Source organism: Anabrus simplex, chromosome 1 (assembly GCF_040414725.1).
Source record: "Anabrus simplex isolate iqAnaSimp1 chromosome 1, ASM4041472v1, whole genome shotgun sequence".
NCBI classification, from domain to species: Eukaryota; Metazoa; Arthropoda; class Insecta; order Orthoptera; family Tettigoniidae; genus Anabrus; species Anabrus simplex.
The window spans coordinates 1,444,043,727-1,444,064,691 of record NC_090265.1 but is presented as its reverse complement, the minus strand read 5'-3'; the positions used below and the strand labels follow the sequence as shown (position 1 = coordinate 1,444,064,691).

Below are 20,965 nucleotides of genomic sequence, written 5' to 3'. Positions count from 1 at the left end.
ACTATTACGTGTGTTAAATAATTTTATCTTCATTTTAACAGAACTAAAAAAAAAAAAAAGTTGTGCTCCAGCATTTTAAGAACATTCTCCAAATTTTATCATGCATTTTAACTTGGCGTATTAGGTAACCCGAATCGTATTTTAATGTGTATATGTCTTTGTCTATTTTACTTATCTTACAAGTATTTCAGCTGATGATGACCACCAGGAAGGACAAAACATGTCCCAACATTGGTTAATTGCTAATTAAACAAAATTTAATACTGTAAAGGTGGAACTGTACCTTTAAAACAGTATACTAACAACAATACGGGCTTTGCAATGAAATTCATTTTATACAATAACCTGGCTGTCTGCTCGTCAATTTCGAGGTTCCATTTTACTCTGGGCCTACTAGGTGGCAAAGAAAGTAAACTGAAACTCTCTTGGGTGTCTGTGGCTGAGATTTAATTAATTTTGTCGGGTAAAGTTTACTAAGCTTATGAGCTCCGTGGTTGTAAATTTTTGAATTTCTCTGCTACTTTGGTGAAGTGTTCCTTGTCAATCTGTTGTTGTTGTTGTTGTTGTTGTTGTTGTTGTTAAATAATCCAAACTCAAGAAGAGATTTTTTTTTCATAAATTTTGTTAGCAATTATTAAAGTCTGGTTTGGTGAAATTAAACTGTGCTACAAACTTGATCCTTCTTTCCTTAATGTAAAAGGGAATGAAAGATGTATTAGACCAAAAGTATATAGGCTACTATACATTTATTTCTGAATAGCTTTCTTAAACAGCTATTACGATGAAGGATTTGGCACCATAATTCGTTATTATTATGATGTGGGAACCGCACAAATTAAGCCAGACCAGAAAGCATTGTACAACAAACTCTCGATTATCCGGGCTAATCACCGAACAAATTTGCACGGATGACCAAAAACAAGGATAATACTATTTTGTGCATTTTAATGCACAACAAAACTTATAAAAATACAGAACATACAATATGTTTGAAAATGCAGTACAAAACGCAAATTCTAAGAGTTTCTGTTTGCTATTTTGAATGTGTTTTGACTGTCTGAACATCATCCCATAATCATTCGCTTAATTTCTTTACTGATTCTTCTTCCTCAAACATTTTGATTCAAGCTTTTGTTTTAAAGTTAAAAACACTGTATTTTGCTACACAGCCATAACTACTCTATCACAGAACACCAAAAAGAGAACTGCTACACAGTATATTGTTTAGTGTTTCATTCTTGAACAAAGCATGTTGCCAGCACACTTGCACTCGAGAGCATGTTCGAAGGTGGTGCATGTATAACCCGCAAATCGGATAATCTACAACCATATAATCGGGAGTTTGCTGTACCTGGCTTATGGAAGCACTGCCAGTGCTGTCTTGTTCATGACATCACCCATCGCTTCAGAGAGGCAAAACATTCCAGACTGCATTGGGCCAGTCCTTGCTATATGCTCCTGGAAAATATTGGCTTTAACTGAACACAGCCAAATGTCTGAGCAGTCTTCATAATAAGCGATTCTATGAACATTTACAGCTAAAATGTAACCACCGATTTTTCTTACAGTATACAATCTTCTTATTTCTAGGAAATAATAATGGCATTAGAATTCAGACAATTTAAAACCCTTTACATTGAATATTTCAAACATATACCTGGCTCATACACTTCTTTTTTTTGTGGTAACTTGGTCTTACCTTTTTCAATTTATTCTCCTCTTCTCTCATCTCCTGCCTTTCTTCTCGAATTCTGCGCTCCTCTTCTTTAATCACCTCAATCTTGGTCTTATTATCAATCTTCCCTTCTCGTTCACTTATGGCTGCTTGTGTTTGAGTGACCTGTAAATAAAAAAAATAGAAAAAAATTCAGCTGGAGGTTAGATGAGGACAACTATTTCAGTACAAACCAATTTTAAAGGCAAATAAACAGAAGGCAACATTCATCATAATTTTTACCTCAACAAATAATTCTGCTTGATTTGTATTTCATAATACTGTCAGCATGTAACCATCATCCATTTGGTACCCTCAGCCCTATTCTTATGAGTTCTAGTGAAGAAGTTACCCATTTGAAGCAGTCCCCACTTCTTACTCTGTCAGCTAATGGATACGAATTACTATCATCTTAGAGTAATTGAAGGATACTCCATAGCCTAGTAGTGAAGATAAAGAGTGAACAACAAATACTGTATAGCATTCATCTAAATATATTCTAACTAGCTGATGTACCCGTGCTACGATATGGAATTCTACATTGTATACAGAATTCTAGGTTAAGTAGTATACACGTCATGGGTAAGATTGTATTAAACTGCATAGATCTTAATGTGACCCCAGATACGCAATGGGGAAGTCACTATATGTCTTTTCTCTTGTAAAGACCGGGTTAGGGAATTTTCATTCTAATGGCAAACACACTGACTTTTTACATCCTCCCAACTGAAATTAACATAGGTCATTACAATGATGTCAATATGAATGTCGTGATTAAAACCAATGTTATCATATGAAACACTCGATCAAATGAAAAAAATGCATATATTTTCACTTTTAACAAACAGTACTATGCTGCCGATCTAACAGTCCAAATTTCCAGGACTGGAATGACTACACCGCAGACAGCCGTGAACACTACTCTGCCATTATTCCGTTAAGTGTGCACTGCTAATTCCAATCAACGCCTCAGAGTAGGTATAGAATAGCTGGAATACTATGATGAATCAGTGCGTAACGTACCATAGTATCAGAAAATTTATGAACCAGAGGAAAGGCATTCTAAAGAAGAGAGAGATCTAACTCCCCAGCTACTTCCCACCAATATTCAGGCAGGCTGTTATACTCGGTATGCAGCAGTAATCCCATCTATCGGAAATGAGTGGCAGCAGAAGAGACAACACACAACAAACAATGGTCAATGTAATGTTATTGTTGATCATTTTTATGAGCTTTCGAAATTATACACCTTCACATTTAGTTTTCTTTCAACTCTGTGATATTAGGACATCTAATGTAAAGGGAGTCCTCATTTCTTTCATGAATCCCTCTTGTCTTATTCTTCAAGTGATCATTCCTTTACATTTTCTTCTCATTTTTATTCTCGCTTTCAAAATTTTCTTGTTGATATGGACCGATGACCATACGTTTTTATACCTTAAGACAATCATGACAAAAACCATCGCCAGTTAACACAATTGAACAATATATCCATGTCAGTGTTAATAAGGACTAAGCAACTAAAGTCTAAATTCATCTAAACATATGAATTCTGTTTCTATAGTCGTCCCCCTATGGGTTGCGGCGGTAGAATAACAGCCACAGTATCCCCTGCCTGGCATAAGGGGTAGACTAAACCGGGCCCCAGGGGAGCTCTGAACTTGGGAGTGTGGGTTGGCGACCATGGGGCCCTTAGCTGAGTTCTGGCATTGCTTCCATTTACTTGGGCTAGGCTCCTCACTTTCATGTATTCTATCCTATCTGACCTCACTTCATCAACTTTTGTTCTTTTCTGACCCAGACAGTATTACGTATGGAGGCCTAGGGGGTCTTTCATTTTCACACCCTTCGTGGCCCTTGTCTTTCATAGACCAATATCTTCATTTTTCAAGTGTGGCACCCGTACTATTTATTCTGTCTGATTAGTGCTATATAGAGGATCGTTGCCTATTTGTACTTCCTCTTAAAACAATAATCACCACCACCACTCTTATTGTAGTCGGTAGGTAAAACTGAATAACACGAAAATGATCAGAAATTGTATTCTCTACAACTTTTGTTATGTGATACTTTTTGATAAGACTAATAAGATAGGAATTTAAAAATTAAATTTTAGGCACCTTCCCCTAAACTACCATATCATACAAGGTGAATAAAATTATCTACAGCCTAAACTGTAGTTCCTTATTCCCCAAATTTACATACCAATTTTCATTAAATTCTGTTTAACCATTTTCTCGTGGCTCGGCGTTGATATGGACTTAGCAATAAAAATTCAAATTCATGAATATCTCCATCATCATAGCCGGTACAGTACAAAAAGTATGAAACATAAATGATCAGAATTTTAATTCCCTATAACTTTTGTTATGCAGTATTTATCAACAGGACCACTAATCACATAAATATTTGGGAATTAAATTTCAGACCTTCCCCTAAACTACCATTTCACTCAACGTGAATAAAATTATTTACAGCCAAGATTGCAGTGGCTCATTCCCAGACTTCACATGCCAATTTTCATTAAATTCCCTTCAGTCATTTTCTTATAATGTGCATACATACATACATACATACATACATACATACATACATACATACATACATACATACATACATACATACATACATACATACGGAAATTACAGAAAATTAAAGTGGACATAACCAATACAGAAAAACCATTCTTTTAATATTGTGAGCAATGTACAGACAAAACTCTTATTATATATACAGGGTCCTTATTTATGCTTGGAAGGGACTTTCTCGCTAGACCTTGGCTGCCAGTGACGGTTCAGTTGCTGGCTACCGCGCATGCATATGTACGGCAGAATACGGTGCTCAAAATCATTATCATGCATTTATCATGCATTTTACGTAACATTTTTACAGTTTATACTGAAAATGTTCCCCATGCGCTGCCAAAATAATCGGCATCTCCTAATGAAGTTTTCGGTTACTCTACCAAGTTCTTCAGCACTGATGGATGCAACTGCAACTCTTATAAGTTCATCTAGTGTGTGAGGGTTGTTCCCATAAACTACATTTTCTAACGTTCCCCACAAATAAAAATCACATGCCGTTAAATATATATTTCTTTTGCTAGTTGCTTTACGTCACACCGACACAGATAGGTCTTATGGCGACGATGGGACAAAGAAGGGCTAGGAGTGGAAAGGAAGTGGCCGTGGCCTTAATTAAGGTACAGTCCCAGCATTTGCCTGGTGTGAAAATGGGAAACCACGGAAAACCATTTTCAGGGCTGCCGATAGTGGGGTTCGAACCTACTATCTCCCGAATACTGGATACTGGCCGCACTTAAGCGACTGCAGCTATCGAGCTCGGTGCCGTTAAATCTGGGCTACGAGGGGGCCTCAGATTTTTACTTATGATCCTCGTACCAAACATGCTTCAGTAAGGAGATAATGACCTCTACATCTATTTTTATTGTTTAATGAACCTGTAGGTTTGAATCTCTTGGCCAGTTGTTTTATTGCCCGATTGATAGGAATGGGTCTCCCTGGAAATTTCGCTCAAAACTTTTGTCTTGTCCTAGCACACGATTTTCTGAAGATATCCACGTTCACGTAACAAATATTCCACATACATTACAGCACTGTACACAATCACAACAAAACACTATACAATACGACATACAGTACGCAGTAGCTTCACTGAACACCCTACTATCTCGGAGCTCAGCGCTCAACAACTGTAGAAGTGCCGGAAACCGCGCGCGCCAGCGGCCAAGTTCAAGCAATAAAGTACTTTTCAAGCATAAATAAAGACCCTGTATATATAGATAGATAGATAGATAGACAAATAAAGGTGAATTGACATTTCATGCAACTTCCTTCTGCTTGAACAGCCAAGAGGAATTTTTTTTTTTAATTGAAAAAAAGAAAAAGGCAACCCTTGATGATATTTGGTGGAAAACTTCCAGATGCATTTACCAATGATTTCAGTTTAAAATGATTAATAGTTCGTAATTAAATATTTATGCTAATATGAATGGACTGGCCATATTGTCTGAACCACCATCCCTAGATACACCTAGATATTGGTGTTAACATTCTACGGGCAAGTGTATTGTAACCACATTAGAGTACGAATCCTGGATTTACTTAGATAATGAAATTCCACAAATCAACCTGTAATGTAGATTGATAAAAAACATGTGATTTATTTTAATGCAATACGTAATATTATAAGCATGTTTCATAGTTTAGAAATGAGAGAGAATGTAATAATTGTTATTTTCTATAATTCATAACCTTTGGTGAAGTCCGTACGTATGGAACAGTATTGTACGTGCACAATTTAGCGATAGATTTTTGTACTGGGTTGAGGTGTAAGGAGGGAGCGCTGCCGGTTCCGGTAATACTGCCAACTGAATGGAAATGAAATCTGAATTGAATCGATAATATGATCGATCGATATGAATTTTCTAAACCTTTATTAACTTACGCCAACAACTGTGTCACACACACAATATATAATACTATATAACATTCTCGATGCAAAACTTGTTCCTACATGAATTCTATAGTTTGACTTTGCTGTGTAAACAACAACAGTACGAGTACGTAAAGTGTACGCCAGATGTCGCACAGCGATCATAAGTGATTCTTAGTTTGTATTTCAAAGGTTGCCAATACGAATCTCAAAGATAACCGAAGTTGACCGATTCAGCACTAGGGTGTAAATCTATCGCTAAAAAGTACGCAGATAATAGTTAATATTGCTCAAGATTGTGAACATCCTGTTCATGTAATGGCTGAGTAGCGGGTGTGTGATGGTAGTGCTCCTCAATATCTTGTGATTTTGGCGATACAAAGCTAGAACAGGTCAATAATTTCAAGTATTTAGGTTGTGCGTTCTCCCAGGATGGTAATATAGTAAGTGAGATTGAATCAAGGTGTAGTAAAGCTAATGCAGTGAGCTCGCAGTTGCGATTAACAATATTCTGTAAGAAGGAAGTTTGCTCCCAGACGAAACTATCTTTACATCGGACTGTTTTCAGATCAACTTTGATTTATGGGAGTGAAAGCTGGGTTGACTCAGGATATCTTATTCATAAGTTAGAAGTAACAGACATGAAAGTAGCGAGAATTATTGCTGGTACAAACAGGTGGGAATAATGGCAGGAGGGTACTTGGAATGAGGAGATAAAGGCTAATTTAGGAATGAAGTGAAACCGTGTGCCTCTGGATTACTAAGGTTTGAAGAATTGATGTACGTATTACATTTTTGTTGGATCTTAATTAGTGATGTATTACGAGCCAAGTTTAAGTCATTTGAGGAAGAATCTGTTAATGTAAACATTGAGGTGAAGTGCTACCAACTTGAACATATTTCCAAAGAGTAGTAAAGAGCAGTTATCCTCAACTTACACAATCGATTTTTATATCGATCGTGATACCATTCTTTGCCACCATGAGCTCTTGTGTAGCATGTCAGAAGGCTGTTTCTAGGCAAGATATAAATTCTAAGATTCAGTGCAGTAACTGTCAAGGTTGGTTCCATTGCAAATGTGTTAATATAGGAGACGTTGAATTAAATTTCTTAAAATCTGAAAATCAAGTTTGGAGGTGTGCTCGTTGGGAAAAGGAAAGACGAAATAGTGTACATGGCTTGGAACTAGCAACAGCACCATCTACTGGCGACATCTATCAGCTCTTACTTGAGTTGAAAGAAATTGCAGAGGTTACGAAATCAAGTATAGAGGCTGAGCGAAAGTTAGGCAAAAGTTTGGAGTTAGCTCACGTAAAATTGGATGAGAATGCAACATTCATTAAAAAACAGTCGGAAGTAATAAATCAGTGCATGGAGAAGATGGAAAAATTGACAGAAGAAAATTTAAATCTTAAGAAGCAACTAAAAGACACACAAATATAGTTAGATGAACTTGATCAGTATGGCCGTCGTAACACGGTTGAAATTTTAGGCATACCTGAATGAGTTAATGAGGATGTTTATGAAATTGTTAAGCATGTAGGTCGAGTATTAAATGTGGAGATCAAGAATGAATCGATTGATGCATGTCATAGGTTGAAGAGGCAATTGCATCAAGCTTCAGGTGTCATTGTAGTGAAGTTTGTACACCATAGTGTCAAGAATGAACTCATTCAAAAACGCAAGGTTAAAAGGGATTTAAATGCATCTCATCTCGGATTTTCTGAGTATGACACGGTGTACATAAACCACAGTTTGACATCCCTACGAAGAAAGGTCCTTGGCCAAGCTCGAAAAATTAAGAAGGAGAGAAATTATGCTTTTCTATGGGTAGATCATAGAGGTAACATTAAACTCCGAAAAAGAGAGGGTGATCGGCAGGTATTTAATCTAAAAACCCGGGACGATGTGAATGGATTAAATGAGACAGTGTAACTTTTGTGTTTTGAGAAAAATGATTTTTAATGCAATTAATATTTACTACCAGAATGTAAGAGGGTTAAACATTAAACACTGTTAAAGGTTCTATAGCAGGGATGGCGAACCTATGCCACGCGTGTCACCTAGTGACACGCGGACACGATTTCGGTGGCACGCCACATGAACATAATAATATTTTACATATACGTCTCGTACTACAGACAGTGCATATCTTACAGTGTTTCACGTGTAAGAAATAAATAACGAAAATCTAAATACTAGTTCCATTCGGACGTGCAATATGGCAACACTGCTACACTGATAGGTCCGAAAGTCAAGTGAGATAGTGTCGTTTTCTGGTGGTTTTGTATACGGACATCGCCAATATGTTTTCGGTGCCGAAAAAAACAGAAACTTAACAAAGGTGGTGACCGTATTTTTCAAGAACTCTGGCCAAGGGAATTCGGACTGTTAAAAAGATGTGTTGCCTGTGTTCGAAAACAATTGTATCCCCCATATTTAATGTAAAGCGCAATTTGGAGACTGGCCATTCAAATGTTTGTTCCATTTCAAATGAAGAGAGAAGAGAGTTCATTTCACAAAATATCCAACATTACACAAACAAACTAGTTCTTTAGTGTCATCTTTCCGGCCCAGGAAGAATATCAGTGCGGCTTTTTCTATCTGTCTCACTGCATAGTACAGCATGTATGGGAAACAGATTTCTGACGGTGAGTTGTTGAAAGAAAGTTTCTTATTGATGTCCAACACATCATTTGAAAACTTCCCTAACAAACAACTAATAATTAACAAGATTAAAGGAATCCCAGCCAGCTGAACTGCTGTCAAGGATAGAATAAGAAAAATGAGTGCAGAAGTTTCGGAGCAGTTGAAAGCTAATTTGGATAACTCCCACATATATGCAGTATGTTTTGATGAAAGCATGAATGTGACCTTACAAACAAGGATAGCTGTTTTTTTTATTTTTTATTATTTAGATTTCCTCATGGAAATGTGATGAGGGAGAAATTAATTTAATTGTTGAGCGTACAAACTACAACATGGGGAGATAATGAAGCTAATGGAGGAAGTATTTACAAGATATATTGCACCCGTTATGCAAATATTTATAATAAATAAATAAATAAATAAATAAATAAATAAATAAATGACTCAATAAATGAATAAATAAATAACTTATGAAACATAATCGGGAAATTGAAAGGAAGTTGCGAGGGCGGGGGGGGTTGTAGGTTGTAGACATCCCGTAATGGAAATGGAAAACAACAAGCGGCACAGTCAACAGATGAGAATAATAAACCAGAGTTAAAATGGCACGCTAGTTGGAAAAGGTTCGCCATCCCTGTTCTATAGTATCAAGACAAATAACGTTAGATTTTGGTGATACTGAAGCAGTTCGTGTAAAAATTATAGTTAATGGTCACAGTTATGTAATAATGTCAGTGTATTTTCCATCTGCAACCAAATTGGAAGCATATTTGGACTTCTATAGATTGTTTGATGTTAATAAAGACCTTTCCAATTTAGATCTTATTATAGCTGGTGACTTTAATTTGCCATTAATTACTGGTGAGCAAAGTAATCTTGTAAATTTTGGACCTGCATACAGATCCTTAGCTGAGTTTATGTCACTCTATCAGTTGCACTTGGTCAATAATATTCTTAATGCAAATGGAAATACACTTGATCTTATTATAACGAATGTTAACACATTAACAGTATATAGAGATGAGTGCCCCTTAATTAAGGAGGATAGTTATCATCCTGCAATTGCAGTCACGCTACTATTAAACAGAGAGCGTAGCCATGTTTCACAACAACCTGAACAACCTAAGCAGTTATTTGACTTTAGAAGGGCTAATTTCTTTCAAATGTATAAAATGTTCGAGCGAATGGGATTGGTCTAGGATTGTACAATTTACAGACACTGACCAGGCTGTTGAGTATTTTTATGCTCAGGTACACTCTGTATTTTGTGAAACGGTACCAATGAAGAATTTTCACACAAAAAAAATTCCTCCATAGTTTACTAAAGACATAATAAATAACTTGAAACTGAAGGAAATCCACAGAAAGCGAAGGAAACATTCAGAGTATAGTAGGGTAATATTTAACCAGTTAAGGAGAGAAACGAAACATATGATCAGTAAAGCGTATAAGAATTAAATTTTTAGACTTGAAGAGAATATCAAAAGTGATGTTAATCAGTTCTGGAGCTATATGAAATGCAAAAGAAATACCAAGGAGGGTCTGCAACAGGGCACGAAATTTAACAATATCTTAATAATAATAACAGTACGAGGTTTGTCCGGAAAATACGTATAAAAGTTGAATAATAACTTCATTTGACAATTATTCAGGTATTACAATACGGTCTCCTTCAAAGTACTCTCCCTGAGACAAGATGCACTTCTGCCAATGCCGTTTCCACTGTTGATAACATTGTTGAAAGTCTTCAGTTGTGATGCTGTTCAGTTGCCGTGTCGTTTCTCCCTTGATGGCTTCCACATCACCCAAGTGCCGCCCCCGAAGCACCATTTTGCATTTCGGGAACAGGAAGAAGTCACAAGGGGCTAAATCGGGTGAATAAGGCGGGTGGTCTGTCACGGTGATTGAGCTTCGGGCCAAAAACTCACGCACAACAAGCGACGTGTGAGCGGGCGCATTGTCGTGATGAAGGATCCACCTGCCCCCTTGTGCCAAATCCGGTCGAACTCGGGCCACACGAGCTCTGAGACTTGATGCTGATGCGCTGTTCCTCAATCAGAGAGAGCTCCATACCGACGGCAGGTGAAAACGGGTAACTTTCAACAAGCAGCCGCACACTGCTACTGACATGCAGAGCTCTCCGACTCGAACTGAGCGTTGAGAAGATTGGCGACAACAGCAGTGCCACCTGGCGGCGCCTCCACGATACGTGATACGTCACCCCGACGGATTTATACGTATTTTCCGGACAAACCTCGTATAGCTGATGGCTTTGCAACCTTTTTTGGATCAGTATATTCAAAACCTCCGCCAACCTCTGATATTCCTGAAGAATGAGTGGATGAAAAAGGAATATATGTTAGCTATTAAAAAATTAAAACCTAAAAGGTCATGTGGTGTTGATGGAATACCATTGTACGTACTGAAAGCATGTTCGAATGTGTTGGATTTCCCCTTACGAGCCTTATATAACGTTGTGGTAAAAACGCAAACCTTTCCAAAAGTATGGAAGATAGCGAAAGTGTGTCCAGTTTTTAAATGTGGGGACAGTAAAAATATTGAAAACTATCGCCCTGTTTGTATTTTGTGTGCACAGCCTAAAGTATTTGAGCAAATATGTACACGCGTATATTTAATCATGTGAGGGTCGGCACACATATCAATCAGCATGGTTTTATGCCAGGTAGATCAACTACTACTAATCTATTAAAATTTATACAATATGCATACGCCGTTTTGAATAATCAAGGACAGGTCGACGTAATATACACAGATTTTTCCAAAGCCTTCGACAAATTAGATCACGGCATTTTAATGAAAAAATTGTCATGCTTTGGTCTGAAACCTCCTCCTTGGTTAAAACTGCTTGCATCTTATCTTAGTGCATGGAAACAATATGTTTACTATCATCAACATGAGTCTTTCGCATACAATGTTACTTCTGGTGTACCACAAGGGTCTAACCTTGGCCCTTTATTCTTTATTTTATATATTAATGATTTGCCCACTAGAATTAGGTTTTCTCAGTGTTTATTATATGCTGATGATGTCAAACTTTATAAAGAGATAAAAAATGCTGATGATATGCTGAAATTACAATATGATTTGGATTACTTATACACATGGAGTATTGAAAACTGTTTGCAACTAATATAAATAAATGCTGTTTCCTTCAGATTTCAAATAAGAAAAATACATTGAATTATAAATATAAAATTAATAATGAAGAACCCAAAGTTGTTCACTCTGTTAATGACTTAGGGGTAATTGTTACAGGAAATTTATCTTTCAAGGAGCATATTAATACAATGGTTAATGAGTATTCATGTATAATTTGGTCTCCATGTTATAAATTTTATCAAAATCAAATTGAAAGGGTGCAGAAAGGCTTTTTAAGATATATTTATTATAAAAAAATATAAGATATTCCCCTTTAGAAAATATGTTTCATATGGATTTTTGTTGAATGAATTTAAATATGTATCGCTAGCCAGTAGGCGTGTAATAGCTCAACAAATTTATCTCTATAAGATGGTTAATGCGTTAATTGACAATAATAGTTCGCTTCACGAGTTATGTTTTAATGTTAGAAAAGGAAATTTAAGATCTCAGCAATTGTTTATTACTCCAGTTTTCAAAACTGTATTTTTTTTTTGCTAGTTGTTTTACATCACACCGACACAAATAGGTCTTATGGCGACGATGGGACAGGGAAGGGCTAGGAGTGGGAAGGAAGCGGCCATGGCCTTAATTAAGGTACAGCCTGGTGTGAAAATGGGAAACCACGGAAAACCATTTTCAGGGCCGCCGACAGTGGGGTTCGAACCTACTATCTCCCGAATACTGGATACTGGCCGCACTTAAGCGACTGCAGCTATCGAGCTCGGTAAACTGTATTTTTTTTAAATTTTTTTTTATGAACTCTCCGTTTATCAATATGTGTGAAACATACCATATATCAATATGTGTGAAACATACAATAACTTAATAAGTATCACATAGATCTTGACTTTGCTTATGAATATGACACATGTAAATATATTAAAAGAATTTTTCTTGTCGAAGTGATTTGTTTATATGTATAATATTTATATGATTTTGTTACAAATTTTTCGTTTGATTTATTAACAGGCTTCTGTATATGAGATATTGTTTCATCCATTTCATACAGAGCATTATCATCTCATTTATATAGTGTTTTCACATTTTCTTCTTTTTGGTATTTCTGACATGCAATACTGTAGAATTTCTTACCTATTGACATCAATTTAGTCTTCGAAAGGTTCATTTTCATATCATACTCATTGCACCTATTTTCAAGTTCCAAAATATTAGACTGCAGGCTTTCGGCACAATCTGCAATTAAGACCAAGTCGTCAGCATAGGCCAGACTGCTTACTAAATTTCAACCTAACCGAATCCCTCCCTGCCATTTTATACCTTTCAGCAGATGATTCATGTAAACTACGAACATCAAATGTGAAAGATTACAGCCTTGTCTAACCCCTGTAAGTACCCTGAACCAAGAACTCATTCTACCATAATTTCTCACTGCAGCCCAATTGTAAACATAAATGCCTTTGTTTGATTTTAATAATCTACCTTTAATTCCATAGTCCCCCAGTATGGCGAACATCTTTTCCCTCGGTATCCTGTCATATGCTTTCTCTAGATCTACGAAACATAAACACAACTGTATATTCCTCTTGTAGCATTTTTCAATTACCTGGTGCATACTGAAAATCTGATCCTTACAGCCCCTCTGTGGTCTGAAACAATTATTATTATTATTATTATTATTATTATTATTATTATTATTATTATTATTATTATTATTATTATTCCTACTATCTTTTCTAGGCTGTTATTATTTCTGGTTGCAGGTGTTACTCTGAATGTCACAAACTACATAACAAATAGATCCTATTATACGTGGGCTGAGTAGCTTGGATGTTAAAGGGTAGGCTTTTTCTTTCTTTCTTTACAAGTTGCTTTATGTTGCACCGACACAGAGACAGTAGGTATTATGGCGATGATGAGCCCTAGGAGTGGGAAGGAAATGGCAGTGGTTGTAATTTAGGTACAGTCCCAGCATTTGCCTGGAGTGAAAATGGGAAAACCATCTTCAGAGCTCCCAGCAGTGGGTTTCGAACCCACTATTTCCCAGATGCAAACTCACAGCTGAACAACCCTAACCGCATGGCCAACTTGTCCAGTAAAACGCAGGCTTTCTGAGCCGAAGTTGGCAGGTTCAATCCTGGTTCAGTCCGATGGTAGTTGAACCCAAACCCCATGGTACTACAGCCCTTGAAGGGCCTTGGCCTACCAAGCGACCGCTGCTCAGCGCGAAGTTAAAAATTAAATAACTGGAAAGGAGGTTCAACCTATTCAATACTCAAAGGAAAGAAACGTAGCAATCACATTTCTATTTAAATGGGACCGGTTTCGACCTTAGTCTAGGTCATCATCAGCCATAAAAACATATAAAATGTTTATGAATGTTGGAGGTCAGTTCCACACTCTGTTAGGCACAAAGACACGACACCACATTCTGTCCTGCATAAAGTCACAACACTACTAATCAACATACGAAGATCAAAAAGGCTTGAATTCGCAGACGAACAGATCTGTAGTAGAAAGCCGCCAGCTCCCGGTGACCAGCGCGGCACACTCAAGGTCACGCGCTGCGGCCAAACACCAAAGTAGAGTGGAGAACGTTTCGAAGGTCCAGAACCTGTCACGGCTGCGGGAAGCCAATTACGTATATAAAAATATACGATGCCAATTAGTACAACTGAATGAGCACCCGTACTTCAGATAAGTTCTTGGTAAACAGTTGACTTGAAAAAACAATTGTAGAGAGAAGAAAAAAATGTAGTAAAAAGCGCAATATTGGAAAACAAATGAAAACTTATATGCACAGTGCGCTATTTTTTAAGAAGAAAAAAAATAATTTTAGGTTATGATTGAAGTAGTCGAAGTTGGCGCAAGACAAAAATTTGAAAGAGGAGAATAAATTAAACGAGGAAGAGTGATAGTGAAATAAGAGAAAGAATAAAAGAAATTGAAGTTAGATGGTAATGAGGAAAGATAAGATAGGGAAATGAAGGAGGGGTAGTTTAAGGTGGGTTAGGAGGGTGGGTTATTGGGGGTAGAAAATGTGGGTGGGAACTATGTAAGACATGGAAAATAGAATTGGGGTTTTGGAATTTGGAATTTTTGAGAAGAAGAATTAGGAAGTCAAAAAGGATATTGGGTTTTTCAGAAATGTCGTTTAAATTGAAATTAGGGTTGAAGTACTGGTCAAGGTGGATAAAGCAATTTTCAGTAATGTTTAAGAGGGGGCCTTTGTTAATGATTTTAAGTATGTTTATGTCATTGTCAATATTGGTGAAACTATGTTTGGAGTCTTGTATGTGCTGACCTATGGCGGAGAATCTGTTGTATTTAATGGCGTTAACATGTTCAGAGTACCTGATATTGAAGTTGCGGCCAGTTTGTCCGACGTAGGAGGAACTGCAGTTGTTGCATTTAAATCTGTATACACCAGATTTAGAAAAAGCATTAGACTTATTTAGAGATTTAGAGTTGTGTAAGATATCAAGACTTCTATTGTTAGTTCTAAAAGAAATTTTCATATTATGTTTTTTAAAGATATTAGTTATTTTATAAGCATCCTGAGTAAAAGTGAAGGTGGAAAAAGCAGTTGGTTTTATTGTATCTTTAGATAAAGTGGTTTTTGGACGGTGTTTGAATTTGTTGATGATGCGGTTAATGAAGGAGTTGTTAAAGCCATTAAATTTAGCAATGTTGCGGATGGTGTTTAATTCATTATTTAAATCTTTTTTGGACATAGGGGTGTTGAAGGCACAAAAAATTAAGCTGTTATAAGTAGCACGTTTATGAGCTTGGGGGTGCGAAGAATCTTGTCTTATTGTAGTTGCTGTTTGGGTTGGTTTTCTGAAAATTTTGTAAGATAAAGAAGAAGGATGTCTAGTAATAGTTAGGTCTAGAAAATTAAGAGTTTGGTTGTGTTCTGATTCGAGGGTGAATTTAATGTTAGAGTCTAAGTTGTTGAGATGAAGTGTAGAGGCTGCGTTGGTTGATTCCTCATTTAATATTACCAATGTGTCGTCGACATATCTCGCCCAGAAGAGGATGTTGGAGAAATTATTATTATTATTAATACTTGTGTTTTCTAAGAAGTCAAGGTAGATTTCAGCAAGAATGCCAGAAGCAGCGAAGGCCTGCAGATTACAAGGTGTCGTGCGGTTAGCACGACGAATCCTCTCGGCCGTTATTCTTGGCTTTCTAGACCAGGGCCGCTATCTCACCGTCAGATAGCTTTTCAATTCTAATCAAATAGGATGAGTGGACCTCGAACCAGCCCTCAGGTCCAGGTAAAAATCCCTGACCTGGCCGGGAATCGAACCCGGGGCCTCCGGGTAAGAGGCAAGCACGCTACCCCTACACCACGGGGCCGGCGATGGTAGTTCAAGCTCAAATATTATTATTGTTATGATTATTTTAACTTCGATTTGAAGTAGATTTTTAAACTGGATTAGGTCAAGTCTGTTACTGTGCATATAATACCGATCTTAGAATCTTCTTAGATGTAACTACTAATTTCATGATCATTAAAATTAGTTCAATTAGTTTAACTATTTTACTATGTTTTCTTAACTAGTTTAGGTTGTTTGTTTGTAAGTAAAATACTGATTTTGGACTCTTCTTGAATGTCATTACTCATTTTATAATTCAAGTTAGTTCATTTACATAGACTACTATTTTACTATGCTTATGTAACTGGATTAGGTGAGTTCATTGCTGTACATAGAATACCTATTTTGAAATGTTCTTAAATTCCATTCATCATTTTATATTTATTATTTATTTAATTCATTTCCCACCCCGGTTGGTTCTCCCCCCGGACTTTGTGAGGAATCCCACCTCTACCACCTCAAGGGCACTGTCCTGAGACAGGAGAATAGAATAGAATAGAATAGAATAGAATAGAATAGAATAGAATAGAATAGAATAGAATAGAATAGAATAATGTTATTGTCATTAGGCAACTGGCAGTTGCAATGGACAGAGTCATAGGTGCATAGTTACAAAACATTACAAGTATCTCATTAAGCACAGAAAATAAATACAACTATATAAAATAAACATAACACTATACGTCAGTGATAAATAACTACTAATTTACCAACGTGTTAGGATGGCGTTGGCCTTTAATACCCCCCTTGAAACTGTTATTTGTTCTTCAAATTCAGATACTGAGTAGAAGCTATTGGATGTCAACCAATTTTTAAGGATTCTTTTGAAGTTACTTAGGGGCATATCCTTTACTTGGGCAGGTAGTTTGTTGAATAATTAAATGCCATTATACCTATAGTTTTCTTGTATTTTTCTCAGCCTAACATGCGGTAAATCTATATCGTTCCTATATCTTGTGCCATATGAGTGTACATTGCTGTGAGTTGTTAGGTCAATGAGATTTTCTTTAGTATTGAGTATACTATGATAAATGTATAATGAGGGAAGAGTCATAATTGCAAGGTCTTGGAACATAGGTCTTCAAGACTCCCTTGTGGCCTTTACCTTTAATACATCTTATTGCCTTCTTTTGCCACCTGATCTTGAGCCCCTGTTGAGTTACCCCATAACATGGTACCATATAAGTGTGAATGAAAGAAGCCATAGTATGCACTCATCATCTGACTACTACTAACTGATCCTTTAAGTCTGCGAAGCAAAAATATCACTCTAGCCAGTTTTGTACATAGCTTTTGCGTGTGTGTGTTCCAGGTTCAATTACAATCCAGATACAATCCCAATAATTTGACATAATTTTGATCATTATTACCCAGACCTGAATTAATTAAATGGAAGTATATCACTTCTGTCTTGTTAACCAAGTAAATAAAAACAATGTTAAGGTTTCATCTGGCCAGCCAGGAATAGGAAAAACAAAATAATACAGATATAATCCGGAAATTGTCTCCACATAAACGTACGAATAGGAATGGCCAAAGACTTGTTGAACTCTGAAGGAGAGCACAACCTCATATCCAAATCCACACACTTCTAAAGGAGGCCAAACAAAACTTGGAAACATCCCGACTGGAGAAAGGGCAAAGGCAGCTAGATCGTGTATGCATGGACAAATTCTTTCAGAGAAATTTACAACGTTAAAGGATTAAGAGGAATAGACGCTGGTTCAGACCACTATATACGTAGTCAAAATCAAAATTAAATTTAAGAAGAAACAGAAATCCAACAAAGAGAAAAGGTATTATGACCCACACCAATTAGGATAATCAGAAATGACAAATGCCAAGAAACTACACAAACCATTAAAAATTAAAATACGATTTGGAAGAACTGATTCCATATCTCTAACAAAAACCTAAAAATTTAGTGCCTTTAAATCCACATAAAAGACATGCTTGGAGGATCAGAATTTGATAAAAATTCATGAAGAACACACAAATACCATCAACCTCAAAAATATCAGAAAAACTTCAACTAAATTATCAGGCATTTCAAGAGACAATCTCAGAAAGATCTAATCAACTCAATAAAAGAATACCACAAAAATAAATTTTGAGACCATTACAAAATCTCTGGATGACAACTACAAAAATATGACCTTTCTACGTTAATGCAGAAAATAAGGATGGAAAAATAGCACACAGTAAACAAGGAAAACCCCCAAACAAGGCAAAAGCATTCAATAAACTTTTAAACTGCGACAAACCCAAGGAAATTTTTAAAATTAACACAAGCAGCCCAATAAAGACCATACCAGAACACACAAACTACCACAACAACCTGAGAAGTGGAATCAGCCTTCAAGGTGTGCAGAGAAAACCAAGTTTTTGCAGAAATGTGTAAATATGCCTCCATAGAAAAATTTAGATTACAGAGAAATTCCTTCAACATTGGACCATGGCTATAATCCACCCACTCCACAAAAGAGTCTGGAATGCTACAGAGCAGTCCTGAAAGATTTATAACCCTAGCTGAGGGTACACGAACCACTGGAATGTTAGTAAAGAAATATGTCTATCACTCCCAAACCTTAGTAGAGCATATATAAACCAACCAATTGCCACCTGCAGTCAGTTCAGTACTTCAGTTGGATTCGGAGAGATGTTTAAATGTAGTGCAATTGATTGTTGAATAAGTCGCAATATTTGGTGTTATTATAAAATTGAAGTAAATATACAGATATTGTGTTGTAATATGGAGAAGTTTTTAATTAAACACCGACAGTGAAGAACATCAGAGTGAAAATAAAATAAGTGAAGCACCCGGATCAAGTGTCAGTGAGAGGCTACTTCCGCATCGTCTGGTGCTGTAAGCAGGTATCAAAATTCTTATTTATGGTTCCGATTTACATTTACTGAATCTGAAAATAGTGAACTTCCCGACTGTGTTGTATGTGGCGAAAAATTAAGCAATGAATGTATGGTTCCAAGCAAACTAAAGAGACACTTGAAAACAAAACACAGTCACTTGGAAAAATGAATATAAAGCTTATTTAAATAGTTTACTATTTCCTCAAATTAAAGAAAGCAAGGCATTGAATAAAATAATTACAACTTCAGAAAAAGAGCTAGTAGCTAGCTATAAAGTAGCAGAAATAATTTCCAGGAATATGCAGTCACATACAGCATCAGAAAATTTTATTTTACCTGCTTGTAAAGAAATAGTTAGTCCATGTTAGGAGAGGCTGCCGAGAAGGAGATATCAAAAGTACCTTTGTCAAACGATACAATTGCTCACCGCATAGAAGACATGTCAGCTGATATTTAAAAAGTAGTGGAAAAATTACATGTTGAAAAGTGCACTTTAACTGGACAAATCAACAGACATCAGTAAAAAAATGTCAATGAGCTACATAAGATTTTTAAATGAAGAATCACATACTGAACAATTCCTATCCTGCAAAGAACTGCCCCTGACGTCAACAAGATCAGACATATATAATTCTATGACAGCAACATTGGAAGAAAATTGGAGTTGGAACAATTCTATTTCAGTATACATTGATGGAGCCCCAGCAATGAATGGTCGAATGAGAGGTTTTACTTCAAGGTTGAAGCAAGATTTTCCGCACATTAGATCCACACATTGTTTTTTTACATCGGGAAGCTTTGGTGGCAAAAATCATTCCTTCAGATCTAAGGAACGTAATGAGCTCGGTTGGTGAAGTGGTTAATTACATTAAAAATAGAGCTCTAAAAACTAGATTTCTCAAAGTAATGTATCAGGTATCAGGAAGCAGGAGCTGTTCATGAAACTCTGGACCTTCACTTCTAAATTTGCTGGTTGTCCGAAGGAAGTGTACTTCCCAGATTTTATGAACTTTGAAATGAGTTATTACAAATATTTACCACAGAAAAACCTGAGTTTCCTGACCTCATTAGCGAATGAACTTGGTGTTCCAAAGTTGCATACCTAGCTAATATTTTTGGACATTTGAATAATCTGAATGTAAGTATGCAGGGAAAGAAAGAGAACATTCTTACATCAACTGACAAACTGAATGGATTCTTAAGAAAAATTCAACTGTGGAAGTTAAAATTTGAAAAACTGATATTGAAATGCTTCCTTTCACAGCTGATAACAACATCTGTTACGGTCTGATTTTAGAACATCTTTTTGTTTTGGAGAATAAACTGCAAAAATATTTTCCTTCCCTCAACGTGAACGAATGTGACTGGGTTCACATTACCTTTGCCGTTACTGCCGAGGACACAAAACATCTACCATTAGAAAAGGCAGAAGAATTGGCTGAACTTCAAGCCAATCGAACTATGAAGCTGAAATTTAGGGAAGAAACACTATTTCAGTTAAAAGAGAATTCTCAGTTTTATCAGAGCATGCCATATCTATATTAATACAGTTTTTAACAACATATCTATGCGAACAGGGATTTTCGACACTGGCCCTCATTGAAAATGGGAAACTAAGCAACCTCTTTCTGTAGACAAAGAACTACAGGTGTGTTTGATATTCCTCCCGGCATTGAACAGATCTGCAAAAGTAAACAAGCCCGGAGTTCCCACTAAATTGCAACAATAGTGTAACATTAATGATAGAGCATATTATTTTTGAGTTCTTACTGCATGT

General features: G+C 36.4%; 1 protein-coding gene across 1 annotated transcript in view; it reads right to left on the bottom strand.

Annotated features, from left to right (window-relative positions):
* Nucleotides 1-20,965, bottom strand: part of LOC136858403 (mitochondrial proton/calcium exchanger protein) — a 248,121-nt gene that overhangs the window by 118,668 nt on the left and 108,488 nt on the right. The window contains exon 7 of the mRNA XM_067137923.2: nucleotides 1,700-1,840. Within this exon, the coding sequence (XP_066994024.2) occupies nucleotides 1,700-1,840 (141 nt within the window). The remainder of the gene's footprint in view (nucleotides 1-1,699; nucleotides 1,841-20,965) is intronic.